At 36.5% G+C, this 13,689-nt stretch overlaps 1 protein-coding gene across 2 annotated transcripts in view; it reads right to left on the bottom strand.

Annotated features, from left to right (window-relative positions):
- The window catches only part of Col4a5 (collagen type IV alpha 5 chain), a 223,851-nt gene that overhangs the window by 91,282 nt on the left and 118,880 nt on the right, over positions 1-13,689 (bottom strand). For both annotated transcript variants that reach the window (XM_021152696.3, XM_085837997.1), the window contains 4 exons: positions 12,631-12,672; positions 11,039-11,171; positions 3,402-3,575; positions 2,996-3,079 (listed from right to left, as the gene is read on the bottom strand). In XM_021152696.3, the coding sequence (XP_021008355.1) occupies positions 2,996-3,079; positions 3,402-3,575; positions 11,039-11,171; positions 12,631-12,672 (433 nt within the window). The remainder of the gene's footprint in view (positions 1-2,995; positions 3,080-3,401; positions 3,576-11,038; positions 11,172-12,630; positions 12,673-13,689) is intronic.

The following is a 13,689-nucleotide window of genomic DNA, read 5'->3' on the forward strand; positions in this document are numbered from 1 at the left end:
TACCTTTTTCCCTTGCTACTTTTGATATTTTGTCTTTATTTAGTGCATTTGTTGTTCTGATTATTATGTGTCAGGAGGGATTTCTTTTCTGGTCCAATCTATTTGGAGTTCTGTAGTTTTCTTGTATGTTCCTGGGCATCTCTTTTTTTAGGTATGGATAGTTTTCTTCTATAAGTTTGTTGAAGATATTTGCTGGCCCTTTAAGTTGAAAATCTTCATTCTCATCTACTGCTATTATCTGTAGGTTTGGTCTTCTCATTGTGTCCTGGATTTCGTGGATGTTTTGAGTTAGGATCTTTTTGTATTTTGCATTTTCTTTTATTGTTGTGTCCCTGTTCCCTATGGAATCTTCTGCACCTGAGATTCTCTCTTCCATCTCTTGTAGTCTGTTGCTGATGCTCATGTCTATGGTTCCTGATTTCTTTCCTAGGGTTTCTATCTCCACAGTTGTCTCCCTTTGGGTTTTCTTTATTGTTTCTATTTCCATTTTTAGATCCTGGATGGTTTTGTTCAATTCCATCTCCTGTTTGGTATTGTTTTCCTGTAACTCTCTAAGCCATTTTTGTGTTTCCTCTTTAAAGGTTTCTAGCTATTTACCTGTGTTTTCCTGTATTTCCTTCTTAATGTCCTCCATCATCATCATAAGAAGTGACTTTAGATCCATGTCTTGCTTTTCTGGTGTGATGCTGTATCCAGGACTTTTTCTGGTGAGAGTGTTTGGTTCTGCTGATGCCAAGTAACTTTGGTTTCTATTGCTTCTGTTCTTACGCTTGCCTCCTGTCATCTGATTATCTCAAGTATTTGCTGTCCTCAATATATCTGATTGGTGCCTATCCTTCCTATAATCCCAGTTGATTCAGGACTCCTCAGAGTCCAGCTTTCTCTGTGATCCTTTGCTTGCGGGCTCCTGTGAACCTGAGATTCTGGTTATGTCAGAGTTCTTGGCAGTCAAGTTCCTCTGAGACCCTGAAATACTGGTATGACCAAGCTCCTTTTATCCTGTGATCCTGTTGTCAAAGATCCTGGGCATGTTACAGTTCCTGAAAGTGGTGTCTCCTTTGAGGAGTGTGGAGCTGTCTGGTCAGTGGTCTGAAGATCACGTGGAGAATCCTCTAGGGACCGTGGGGGGTCTGCCAACTCTGAGCACAAGGTGACCAGGTAGTGGCGCCAACCGGAAGGGACTTGTGACCCTGGTCAGGCTGGTTTTCTGCTTCCCTAATGCTGTCTCAGGTCCCGTGTGATTGGATTGGAACAGAAGTTGTGTTCCACTCACCAGTGGTCCTAAGATCATGTGGAGAGACCTCTAGGGACCTCTAGGGACCTCTAGGGACCTCTAGGGACCAGTGGTTCTAAGATCATGTGGAGGACACTCTAGGGACCTTGGGGGTGTCCACTGACTCCGCGCCCAAGGTGACCCGATGCTGGTGCTGACCAGAAGGGAATTATTCAGTTTCTAATATTATCAAATTCAACAAAAAACCCTACCTCATAATTTGTTAGTAATACAACTCTAATTAACTCTATCAAAAGCCACCATTAATACCTTCAATAATTCAATTAGTGTATCACAGGTCTGAATGTTTTTCTACTGATACTGCTATATTATAGGCAAATGCTAGCATCACTCCTAAAAAAAAATACAAACTAATGCCACAAAAGACCCAATCAAATCTTAATATAATCCCAAACTCAACTCTACCACTTAACACTAACTTCAGTCTACCATAAATAGGTAGAAATGTAAAAAACTCTTACAAAACAAAACAAATGTAAATAATCATGTACATTAGAATTTCCATGTAAAATTAAAGCAAGACTAATGGCAATAGAAAACCATTGTTATTTTTCAACTCTAGTGACCAAAATTGCTCCCTTTGTCATTAATATTATTAGCCACTTATATGTTGATTTCCAGCCCCAACCAATTTCATCAAGACAAAAATATACTCTTACAAGGCAGCTGCATTATACTACTAACTTATTACCACAGTCCTCTATGTAGTAATATATTGTACATTAGATAAAATGGTTACATTTTCATCTGTCATGTCTGTCTGCTGGATGACTTATCCAGCATTTTTATTCAAATAGAGCCTCTATATTTTTCATCGGCTTGTTTTTCTTCCCGTGAAGAACAAGGTTTATACTATGGTAATTAACTTTCCTGGAAATACTAGGTAAGAATTTTTTAATCAAAACTCTTAGGGAAACAGGAGGCCACTCAGACTACCAGGCTGTAAGAACAAACAGTAACTATAATAAGTTAAGAAGGTACTGCCTGGGCACAAATGTAAGTATCTCTGAGTATGTGGTGACATAGATCTTTGAGAGTGTTTGCTATTATTTTGTCAATGAAGAAGGAAATAAGTTAAGAATCTTAAAGTGATAATTACCTATAAGTATAAAAAGAGAAATGAAGGCCAGGCAGTGGTAGTGCACGCCTTTAGTCCCAGAACTTGGGAGGCAGAGGCAGGCGGATTTTTGAGTTGGAGGCCAGCCTGGTGTACAAAGTGAGTTCCAGGACAGCTAGGGCTATACAGAGAAACCCGGTCTTGAAAAAACCAAGAGAGGGAGAGAGAGAGAGAGAGAGAGAAAGAGAGAGAGAGAGAGAGAGAGAGAGAGAGAGAGAGAGAGAGAGAGAGAGAGGCGCTAAACCTTAGTTCCAAACAAATAAAAGAAAGTGAGGAAATAAATGTGTCAAGCTTAATAATAGAGTTGATTTCAATGAGTGGTCATGTTAATTTAAGGTAAATTAAGAGGAAAGAAAATATACCATTAAGCTATGGCTAATCTAAAGTAGGTCTCAATGGGAGGTGTGCTGGAGTCAAGTTATTAGAAGTTGTAAGCTAAAAAGAGCTGAGATATGAAACCAACATTACAAAAATATACACTATTTTTAAGGAGATGATATGGGAATAGCTTTCTTAAGATAGAAGTTAGATGCAGGGCATTCCACTAATGATGTTAAAGAATGAGAAGATGTTTGGGATCAAACCTTTTACTCCTTGCTCTCCTTGGAGTCCTTTATCACCTGGAGGTCCTGGGGGCCCAGGAGGGCCTGCTTTACAGATTTCATCTCCTGAGGTTAAAGATAAAATAGCAAGGTAATTATCGTTAAGCATTGAGACGACTAGAGGAAAAAAAAAACCAGAAAGGCTAGAAAAATACTTATTTTCAATTATTTCTCTGTAAAAATACAACTCAATAAGCAATATGGTGACATATTATTGATAATTAACACGGTTTGAAGACGAATGACCAAAACCACAAACTAAAAACAACAGTATAATCTCTTAGATATCAGGAACATAAATAACGATGCCAAACTTCAGTCAGATTCACTTCTAAATGATGTACAGCAGAACAACAGCCAAGCATGTCAGGACAAAAGCACAGCTTACTGGATGGCAACTGGGGACCAGGGGGACCAGGAGGTCCTGGAAGGCCAGGAGCCCCAGGCTGTCCATCAAGTCCAGGAGATCCAGGAATACAAATTCCAGGGGGACCTTCATCACCTTTCTGGCCCCTTTCACCAGGATATCCAGGAGGACCGGGGGGACCCACGACTGATGTTCCTAAATGACAAAAAGTATATGATAAAGTGATCAAAATGATCTTATCTTGTACACAATTACTTTGATCCTCAAGGAGACATTAGGAATGATAAAATCTGCCTTTAATATAATATTGGTTGGATTTTTTTTGTATTTTAAAAGTTGTATTTTTAGTAAACAAAACATTGGGTTGCATTATGGCATATATACATATGTTCATATCCACTCCACAATACCTTATCCATCACTTGTCCTTCCCTTACTTACTCTATTTTATCCACCCAGTCTTCTTTCTGCTTCTATGGCACATTCTACAAGGCTAAATTAGATTCTGCATGGAAGAGACAATGTGCACTATTTTGTCTTTCTTCTCCCCATTTGCTGGCTGCGCATGTTTTAAACCCCTTCCTACCCAACTTAGTCCCTGTTCAATTCTTTTTGGTCTTAAGGTTTTCTATGGTAATTAACACTTGCAAGGAAGAATTATTTAAATGATGTAACACTTTGAGTATAAGGCACAATTATTCAAAGTAATAGCCCGGTGGTGGTAGTGCACAACTTTAAACCCAGCACTCAGGTAACAAAGGAAGGCGAATCTGTGAGTTTGAGACCAGTCTGATCTAGTGAGTTCCATGATAGCCATACATGGTGAGACCCTGTCTTAAAAACCAACAAACAAAAGTAATTTTCTGAATTTTTGAAGTTAATAATAAATTAATACGCTCAATTTGACATGATGATGTTCTATCCCTAGAAATATCATTCCTATAGGGCAGGGGAGTGGGAGTAGTTACGGGGATAGAGAGAAAGCTTAACAAAAACTAAGGCTGCATGAAAAAAACATAGAGGTGTGCCACAAAAGGCTGCCATTCAGATATGACATGGCCATTTCAAATCTGGAATACACAGCAGCTATGGATCCTTTTATAAGACAGGCCCTTCAACACTTTATCATGAAAAAAGAAAGTACTTCAGGGATCTCCTCTTTCCTGAGGACCTTTGGAGTGTTGATGGTTGATGGAGGAGGGGTGTAACTTTTCATTAATAGTGTTGTCACTGGGGGTCGGGGGAGCTAGTTAGGAAGAAGGGGCTCAAAAGGAAATTAAGGGAGATGACAGAAGTAAATGAGACTGAACATAATCACAGTATATATTACACACACATATGAAACTGTCAAAATGCAAAGAGAGAATGGATACTTCAATATGATCAAATAAAATGTAACTCCGCTCCTGGACATTTTTCAGCCTCACAGCCTATTTTTGTACATAAGCACACTTTATGCTTTTTTTTTCAAAACTACTCAGGAAATAATTATACATTTTAAAAAATATTTTCTTTTTAAGATTTATTTATTTATTATATGTAGGTATATTGTAGCTGTCTTCAGGCACCCCAGAAGAGAGCACTGGATCTCATTACAGATGGTTGTGAGCCACCATATGGTTGCTGGGATTTGAACTCAGGACCTTCAGAAGAGAAGTCAGTGTTCTTTACTGCTGAGCCACCTCTCCAGTCCCCTAAAATTATTTTCTATATTTAAAGTTTTACTCTTAATTAATTTTAAGAATGACTTGTAAATTTCTCTTTAAAATCCAATTGGAATTTGGCATCTGATGGCCAGGAATTTAAAGGATGAGTTCTTAATATAATAAACTTTAAATTATTGATCTCTTACATAAAGTGTATCTTGGTATATATTTAATAATATTTTATTATTCATTGTGGCTATATATTTTAAATTTATATGCATGTGTGCAAAGCTGGGTGATTTTATGTGCACCATTTTTGTGCTGGTGCCTTTAAGGGTAAAAAGAGAGAAAAAGATTCTTTGGAACAGGAGTTAGCAGTTGTAAGCCACCATGCAGGTGCTGAGAACCAACCTTGAGTCCTCTGGCAGAGCAGTTAGTTCTACCAACCACTGAACCATCTCTCCAGTCCCACTCATAAATATTTTACAAAGGTCTGTAAAGAGTGGATTTCACTGTTGCTAGTATCAATTTCTATACATTTATTGTGCTATCCTTTGGTAATGTAGTCAGTTAAAGCAATGTAACATAGAAACATCTTTGATATCTTGGGAAAAATTAAACAGCGATAACATCATATATAATTTATAGAGAGGTGGTGGTAACTTGAATTTAGCATTATTATACTTTGCTCATGAATAAGATTGAATAATTTTTATTTACAGTGTTTTTCCTTGGCTGGTTTGCTATTAGTATTATTAGGTTTTCTACTTATGCCTTGAAATAAAACAAAACATGGGGATGTGTTTTACAGTTTGGTAGAATTCATCCGTAAAACTATAAAAGTGCGTGTAAATCAACATTTCTTCATATATATCTTCAATCTTTCAAAATTACTTATGTTAATTGACTTACTTAGACTTCCTACTTACAACTTTAGTAATTTTATTTTCTTGCTTAAAGAGTTTATTTTTCATCTAAAATATTAAATATATAAGTAGATATTATAGTTTTCCAATAACTTACAATAAAAATTTATGGCAATATCCCTTTTTCTTTACTAATTTTAGTTTTTACCATTTGTGAGTTTAAACCTTCATGGTGTTTGTCAATCTATCCTCATTTCAAACTCTTCCATATGATATTTTAGTGTCCATGTCGAGCTGTATCTGTTTCAGTTTTCATTTTACAGATTTTATTCAACCTAGTAAAGTGTTCCATTCTACATTTTTGTGCTTGTTTCTTTTTGTTTGTGCGTGTGAGTTAAATTTAGCCCATTTTGTCTTCTTTATCGTTTCTAGGGATACAATCTCGTGCTTTGTGTGTGTAATGAAAGTACATTTTACCTGGGCTACATTCATATTTCTCTCTTAATTTTGGTATTTGTAGTCTGATGACAGAGTGGGGTTACTGTTTGCTCTATAGTCAAAGAGTTTTGATATGAAGCACATTTTATTGTGGCTTAGCATTTAGTGGCTTAGCATTGTCATATAATGCCTGCTTTATCTCTGGAAGTACTTTTAACTACATCACCATGCAAATATTATTATAAGGATATTTGATGTTTTTCCAATCTTTTTAACTGTAGCCATAGAGAATCATATACAAGGATACACACAGTAGATTCTTTTCAAGTAAAAAAAAAAAGAGCCTATTTTTATATTCTATGTACATCTACAAAGAATATATATTCTTTGCTTCCTAGAACATTTTCCCTCTCTTTCATACAGATAGCTTATTAATGTTGGTCAAATTATTTATATGCTATATTAATACACTCAGTGTGTTAAGGATCTGTCAATTGACCCCCTGAAGCTTATCAATTTTATTATATAACTGAGGGTTATTAATTAGTTGTGTAAAGGTTCATGACTTTAATCACGGTATCATTTATTAATATCTGAGTCATTAATGCATTTTTCATTGAATTTTCTTTCACTTGACATTAGAATTAAATAGCTTTCTTCTTCCATAAATCATTTAATTAATATTTCTTGCACCTACTTTCGTTTCCTCTTTCTGCTTCAGATATACATATTCTGCATACTATACCAGTATTTTATTTTATTTTTCAGTTTTTTATCTCAATTTTACATTAATACCATCTATCATTTATCTTTTCTTTATTTTTTTAACTTCTGTTTTTGTTAGATGTTTTCTTCATTTACATTTCAAATGCCCTTTCCTAGTTTCCTCCTTGAAAATCCCCTATACCCTCCCCTTTCCCCCTGCTCCCCAACCCACCCACTCCCAATTCCTGGCCCTGGCATTCCCCTATACTCTGGCATAGAATCTTTGCAAGACCAAGGGCCTCTTCTCCCATTGGTGACCGACTAGGTCATCCTCTGCTACATATACAGCTGGAGCCATGAGTCCCACCTTGTGTTTTCTTTGATTGGTGGTTTAGTCCCAGGGAGCTCTGGGGTTACTGGTTAGTTCATATTGTTGTTCCACCTATAGGGTTGCAGAACCCTTCAGCTCCTTGGGTACTTTTTTCTAGCTCCTCCATTGGGGGCCCTGTGTTCCATCCAATAGATGACTGTGAGCATCCACTTCTGTATTTTTCAGGCACTGACATAGCCTCACACGAGACAGCTATATCAGGGTCCTTTCAGCAAAATCTTGCTAGTGTATGCAATGGTGTCAGTGTTTGGAGGCTGATTATGGGATGGATCCCCGGGTATGACAGTCTCTGGATGGTCCTTCCTTCAGTCTCAGCTCCGATCTTTTCTCTGTAACTCCTTCCATGGGTATTTTGTTTCCCCTTCTAAGAAGGAATGAAGTATTCACACTTTATGTTTGTTGGAGTTAATGATTTACTTTTCACTATCTTCTATGTCATCTTATACTTTATTTTCTATACATCTGGGTTTATCTTTCTGTGTTTTAATTTTACCTTCTACTATATAGATTGATTTATTTTTCCCTCTAACTGGAGTTAAATTGTACATTTTATTTCTATTCTTCTTAATAATGGTACCTATAAATTTTGACCTATGTATTTAAGTCTATATTTTTCCTTTTTCTCTCCCTTTCTCCTTCTTTTCCTCCTCCTCTCTTCCCTCTGAGGCCATGTACCACAATGTCCCTAGATTTTTATATTAGTGTCAGGGATTCAAACCTAGGTTATCATGTTTGTGTAGCAAACATTTGTTCCACTGAACCACCCCTAAAGCCCTTAAATCTGTATTTCTCTAAAAGCTTATAGTAAATAATGCTTATGTTCTCACATACTAATAGTAAAAACTAACAACTGTATCACTGGCCAACTCCTCATTCCCTCTGTATTTGCCCATACCATGTAAAAATATTCACACACAGTCCTGGTTTTTTACGTAAATCATATTTTTATGAACTGAGTTAATATAGGTTATTACAATCTTTCTTAGTCCCTGATTCTTTTACCCTACCTCCCACCCCTACTTTATCCTGAATTTGTCCCTTACTGTCCAAGTATGTCTGGAGGAGGTAAACCTTTTAAGTATTCTATCTTCATACCAGGATGACAGTTTAGGAGAATATAGGCTCCAAAATTCATAGTTATTTGTCCTTGTTACTGTGAAAATATGTTCCATTATGTCCTACAAACTTACTGTTTCGAAGGCAATGTACCTCCCCCTGCACACACCTCCACTTAGGTAGGTTTTCATGAATTTTTGTTTGGTTGGTTGATTTTGCTTTTGTTTGTTTGTTTAATTTTATTCCTAAATTCTGAAATTTCCACGAGTCTATGAGTCACATAGTTATGTGACTTTGTAATTTTGTTATTACTTTTCTCTTGTTTAGTTTAACTTTACCTTTCTTTTGTTTAGTTTAATATTTTTCACAAAGGAGGGTGTGTGTGTGTTTGTGTGTGTGTACACACATGTGTGCACTTGCACAAACATGTACTTTAAGTAAGTGGAAGATCACAGCCATTACTTGTTTTCAAATACTGCTCCTTGCCCCATTCTTTTGTACTTTGCCTCTCACATGAAATACATTTGTATTTGGGAAATACAACTTACACCCTGTGCATTATAAATTTCCTTTATATTATTCAACTCCTGAGCTCTTACTGTATTCTGGAAAAATGCCTCATGTTAATTATCAAGACATAACAAACATTTACCTCACTTATTTGAGATAAGGAATAAAAAGCACATACTTAGACCATAATGAAACTCACACTTACTAGCTTCTTTCTTGGGAGGTGTCACTTTCTTCCTCATGACAGCTGTTCCTTAGTTACACACTTTTGCATGAAAAGGAACTATAATCCACTGAATACATGCGTGTGCCAGATACTGAAACAGACACTACTGTGAACTTTACATAAAATCTGACAACTCAATAAACAGGATACATAAGGGCATTTTAATTTGCAGCCAACTTTTAAGTGCTACAGAATACACTGAATCTTCTAAGGGAAAGCTATAAAAGTCAGCACTGAGTCTTAAAGTTTTATTGTGTGGTGAAATCACCGTGCAGATTTCTAAGTCATTGATTCTGGAATTCTAAGTGGACAGTTCTGGTTAGTACTGTTATATAGGAAATGAAGAAATGTTAGGAATTTATTAGGTCAGTATCCTGTCCTCTGACAAAATGAAAAGTGTGATGATTCATGTACAGGATCAAGGAACTGTTTGGTACAATATTTTTTTCTTTTTTTTTAGGGCAGGGGTTGAGACAGGGTTTCCCTGTGCAGCCCTGGCTGTCCTGGAACTCACTCTGTAGACCAGGCTGGCCTCAAACTCAGAAATTCGCTTGCCTCTGCCTCCCAAGTGCAGGGATTAAAGGTATGTGCCACCACTGCCCAGCACAATATATTTTTAATAGAAGGTAAAAGTGATTTTTTTCAGAATTTAAGTAAGCTTTTAAAAGTACATGTGAAGAATTTGTTGCGAAACACAATACAGCTTTGGTATACTTGGTCATTTAGAAAGTCCTCATTTGGATTGCGATAAGTGTGTAAAGGGTTTTTAGGAAAACATAAGGACCTGAGGTCAAATCCACAGAAACTACTTAAGAGCCAGGAATGGTAATAATGTTAATATAACTTCCATTCTGGTGATGCAGACAGATTGCGGGGGCTAACTGACCAGCAAGAGTAGACTTGCTTAATGAGGAAAAAAAGTGTAGAAAGACTTTTCAATGTCAAATTATGGCCTCCACAGGTGCTCACATGGTTGAGTTCACCCACACACAGACATTTATCATTCATAAACATACAAGGTGTGAAGCCAGAACCATTCACATCATCCACTGTAATGCCCAGTCAAACCAATATGATAAAATTGTATGCATGGGTTACCTCATTCAGGATGATATTCTCTAGTTCCATCCATTTGCCTAAGAATTTCATAAAGTCATTGTCTTTAATAGCTGAGTAGTACTATAGTACACAATAGTACCATTGTGTAAATGAACCACATTTTCTGTATCCATTCCTCTGTTGAGGGACATCTGGATTCTTTCCAGTTTCTGGCTATTATAAATAAGGCTGCTATGAACATAGTGTGGAGCATGTGTCCTTGTTATATGTTGGAAGCATGTGTCCTTGTTATATGTTGGAGAATCTTTTGGGTATATGCTCAGGAGTTGTATAGCTGGGTTCTCACATAGCTCGATGCCCCCGTGTAGGGGAATGCAAAGACAGCAAGGCATGAGTGGGTGGGGTAGCACCCTCATAGAGGCAGGGAGAGGGAGGATGGGATGGGGGTTCCAGAGTGGAAACCAGGAAAGGGAATAACATTTGAACTGTAAATAAACAAAATATCCATTAAAAAAGAAACAAAATCATTGTATAGTAATTAGAATAGGAGCAAGAAATTATTGTTAATTTTACTGGAAATAATAAGTAAGAGTGGTCAAGTTTTTTATATTCATTGTAAAATGTAAAATTGGTTCTAATATAATAAAAGTATGTTGTATGTATTTCTGAAACCTCAAAGAATTAATAAAGTTGTCACATTAAATACTTGTATGTATGGATTGGCTACGTAAGCATAGAGGTATAACCATCATCTCTTTTACCTGGAGGTCCAGGAAAGCCAGGTGGACCTTGTATTCCAGGAAATCCTCGCTCTCCCTTTTCTCCAGGCAAACCAGGTAACCCGATATTTCCTTTTTCTCCCATAGTCACACCAGTTCCAGGTGCAGGAATTACCTTTTTATGGAAAAGGAGTTGAGGAATTCAATGAAGAAGTAGCTTGTTCTTCTAAGTGTAATTAAGCAGCTATGTGTGGTTATAATGCTTCATTTTCACACAGTCCTTAGATAGGAAACCGTTAAAACTATCACACCGAGTCTCCTTAAGACGGCTACATAGTAATCACCTCTATCACTTTGACCCTCAACCAATTAGGAAACATTGTAATCCTTACAATATTAAGCCCAAGGCTTACAAAGCTAGAAGTGGGTTTTGCTGTCTCTTCTCATATTATTCATAATATTCCAGTCACCTGAAGCCCTGCAATTCTTTCTAAAACCACCACAATTTCTGTCCTAATCTCACACCTTAAGCTAATTTCCTCAAATCAACTTTTCTATGTAAACATTTGTCCTAAGGACATTACTTGCCTACTTACTGTATGTGATATTACTTGGAACCCTAAACTTGGTCAAACCACTTCCTTCAGTATCACTCTTTCTTATTTCTTTCCCTATTATTTCTAGCAATGACTTCGTATCTCTCAAGGCTATCTGGTTATAACCACTTCACACAATGTGCACATTTTCATCAGTGCCCTGCAGATGTCTTCCAAACATCTGCAGCTCAAACTCTTCATTGAAAACGCCCCATCCCTTTGAGGAATATCCCTATCTTCTACATCATCTCATAGCTTATTTGTGTTCTAAAGAATTTCACAAAAATAAATTCTATGTATTTCTGTCTGAGACTCATTAGGGTAAGAAGAACTGAAATGTCAGGAGTATAGAAGAAGTTTTACAGCACTCACTGCTGTGGATTCAGTGCAGTGTTAAGTCTAGAGAATTAGCCAAGTTCAGTCCAAAATATTACTTAATCCTCAACAGTGATCTTTTTTTTATTCTTGATATACTTGGAAATATACATGACTTAAATTCCACAATCAATGTAAATATGATAGAAAATCTATACTATCACCTCCTTCCAGTTATAGCAATTGCCGATTTGTTATGTAGAGCCCCAGAAAGTACACACTAAGGAAAGGAGAGAAGTGTGAACCAGACAATTTCAAGTTGAGCAAACCTATTAGGACTAAATCCATGTTTGCCCTAAGCACTGCAGGGGAAACCACCAATTTCTGGTTCCTTCAAAATCCTTTCTCTGAACCCTTTGAAAGCAGCAGTTGCGCCACCTACTGGTAACTTAAGAAACGAGTTGACAATCATGCAAAACAATAATGTGTAATTTGGACCTTAACTATGAAAAAGGAACACAGAGGCAGAACCGTATAACAACTTTAAGGTTAACATGGATGATTAAACAAGACAAAACTATAATGGCTTCTAAGGCAGTAGAAGTTGATAATGACTTAGATTTTTATGTTCTGTGAGGAACTGGTAGGGAGTGTATAGCTTGTGTACAAAAATGTTGACGCAATGTTAAATTCCAGAAATGAATTCGTAAGAGAAAAACTTACAAGTCCAGGAGGTCCAGGTGGGCCAATATCACCCTTTTGGCCCTGTTCAAAGCAATGTTATAACATATAATTAGTAAGAATGACATGGCAGTTTGGATTTCCTCAAGTAACAATTGAGTTTCATAAAGACTCATGCGTCATTCATAAAGAAATCAAATGGAAAGTATAACATAGGTTATTGAGATACTTGCTTAAGCCTGCAAAGACCTTTGATCTTGCCTTGGATGTACTGATTATATAATCTTGACCCAAATGAATTAACCTTGCTAGCTTTCTTTAAAGCTGAATACACTGGACAGATTCCTAGCAGCAACATGCTTTGTCATAAAGGAAGAAAACAACATTCAATTGTTATTTTTTTTGGCCAAGACTTAAGAATACATTTCTCTCTCACACTTCAAGTTCTAGGAAAGTTTCTGTGCATCATAAGTTACTAACTGAGAAACAATCCCATTTAAATATTTGATCTCTCCCTTTATTCCAATTATGTCTTTTAGTCTAAACTAAAACTTGGATCTAGTTTAGAGAGAAATCATCAGTAAAATATGTGACTTCTAGATAACTCAAGTTTGCTTTAATCTTTTTTCGGTTTGGTTTTGATACAAAGCAGTTAGAGAACAGAGGACATGGAGGACTAAATATTTTGTGATGTGCTCAAAATAGGATAACTGTGTTTCACACATGCTTTCAGAGTCACTTTTTAAAAAGGTAACTAAATAAATGACCTCAATCAGGCTGTGTCTGTCCAATGGGAAAACTACAATGAATTAGTCACAGATTAACAAACAATGATTACACACAGAGTGGAAAATGTTTACAGGAGAAATTTGAATTTTACAGCTCTAAACTTTTCAAGAGAACCTCACTGGAATAGTGATCAAACCTCCTCTTAAAAGATTTGTTGATATCAACACAGCAAAGGCACTGACATGCTAATGCAAATTCAATCCCATGCATTTTCTCTGCACTGTGATTTAGAGAAATGCAAGAAAATTTAAAGGAAAGTGCATAAAAGGGAAAAATAGGTAATGAAGGCAGGAATACAAACACTAAGTAATT

Source organism: Mus caroli, unplaced genomic scaffold, assembly GCF_978045245.1.
Source record: "Mus caroli unplaced genomic scaffold, Mus_caroli_1 scaffold_5, whole genome shotgun sequence".
In the NCBI taxonomy this organism is placed as follows: Eukaryota; Metazoa; Chordata; class Mammalia; order Rodentia; family Muridae; genus Mus; species Mus caroli.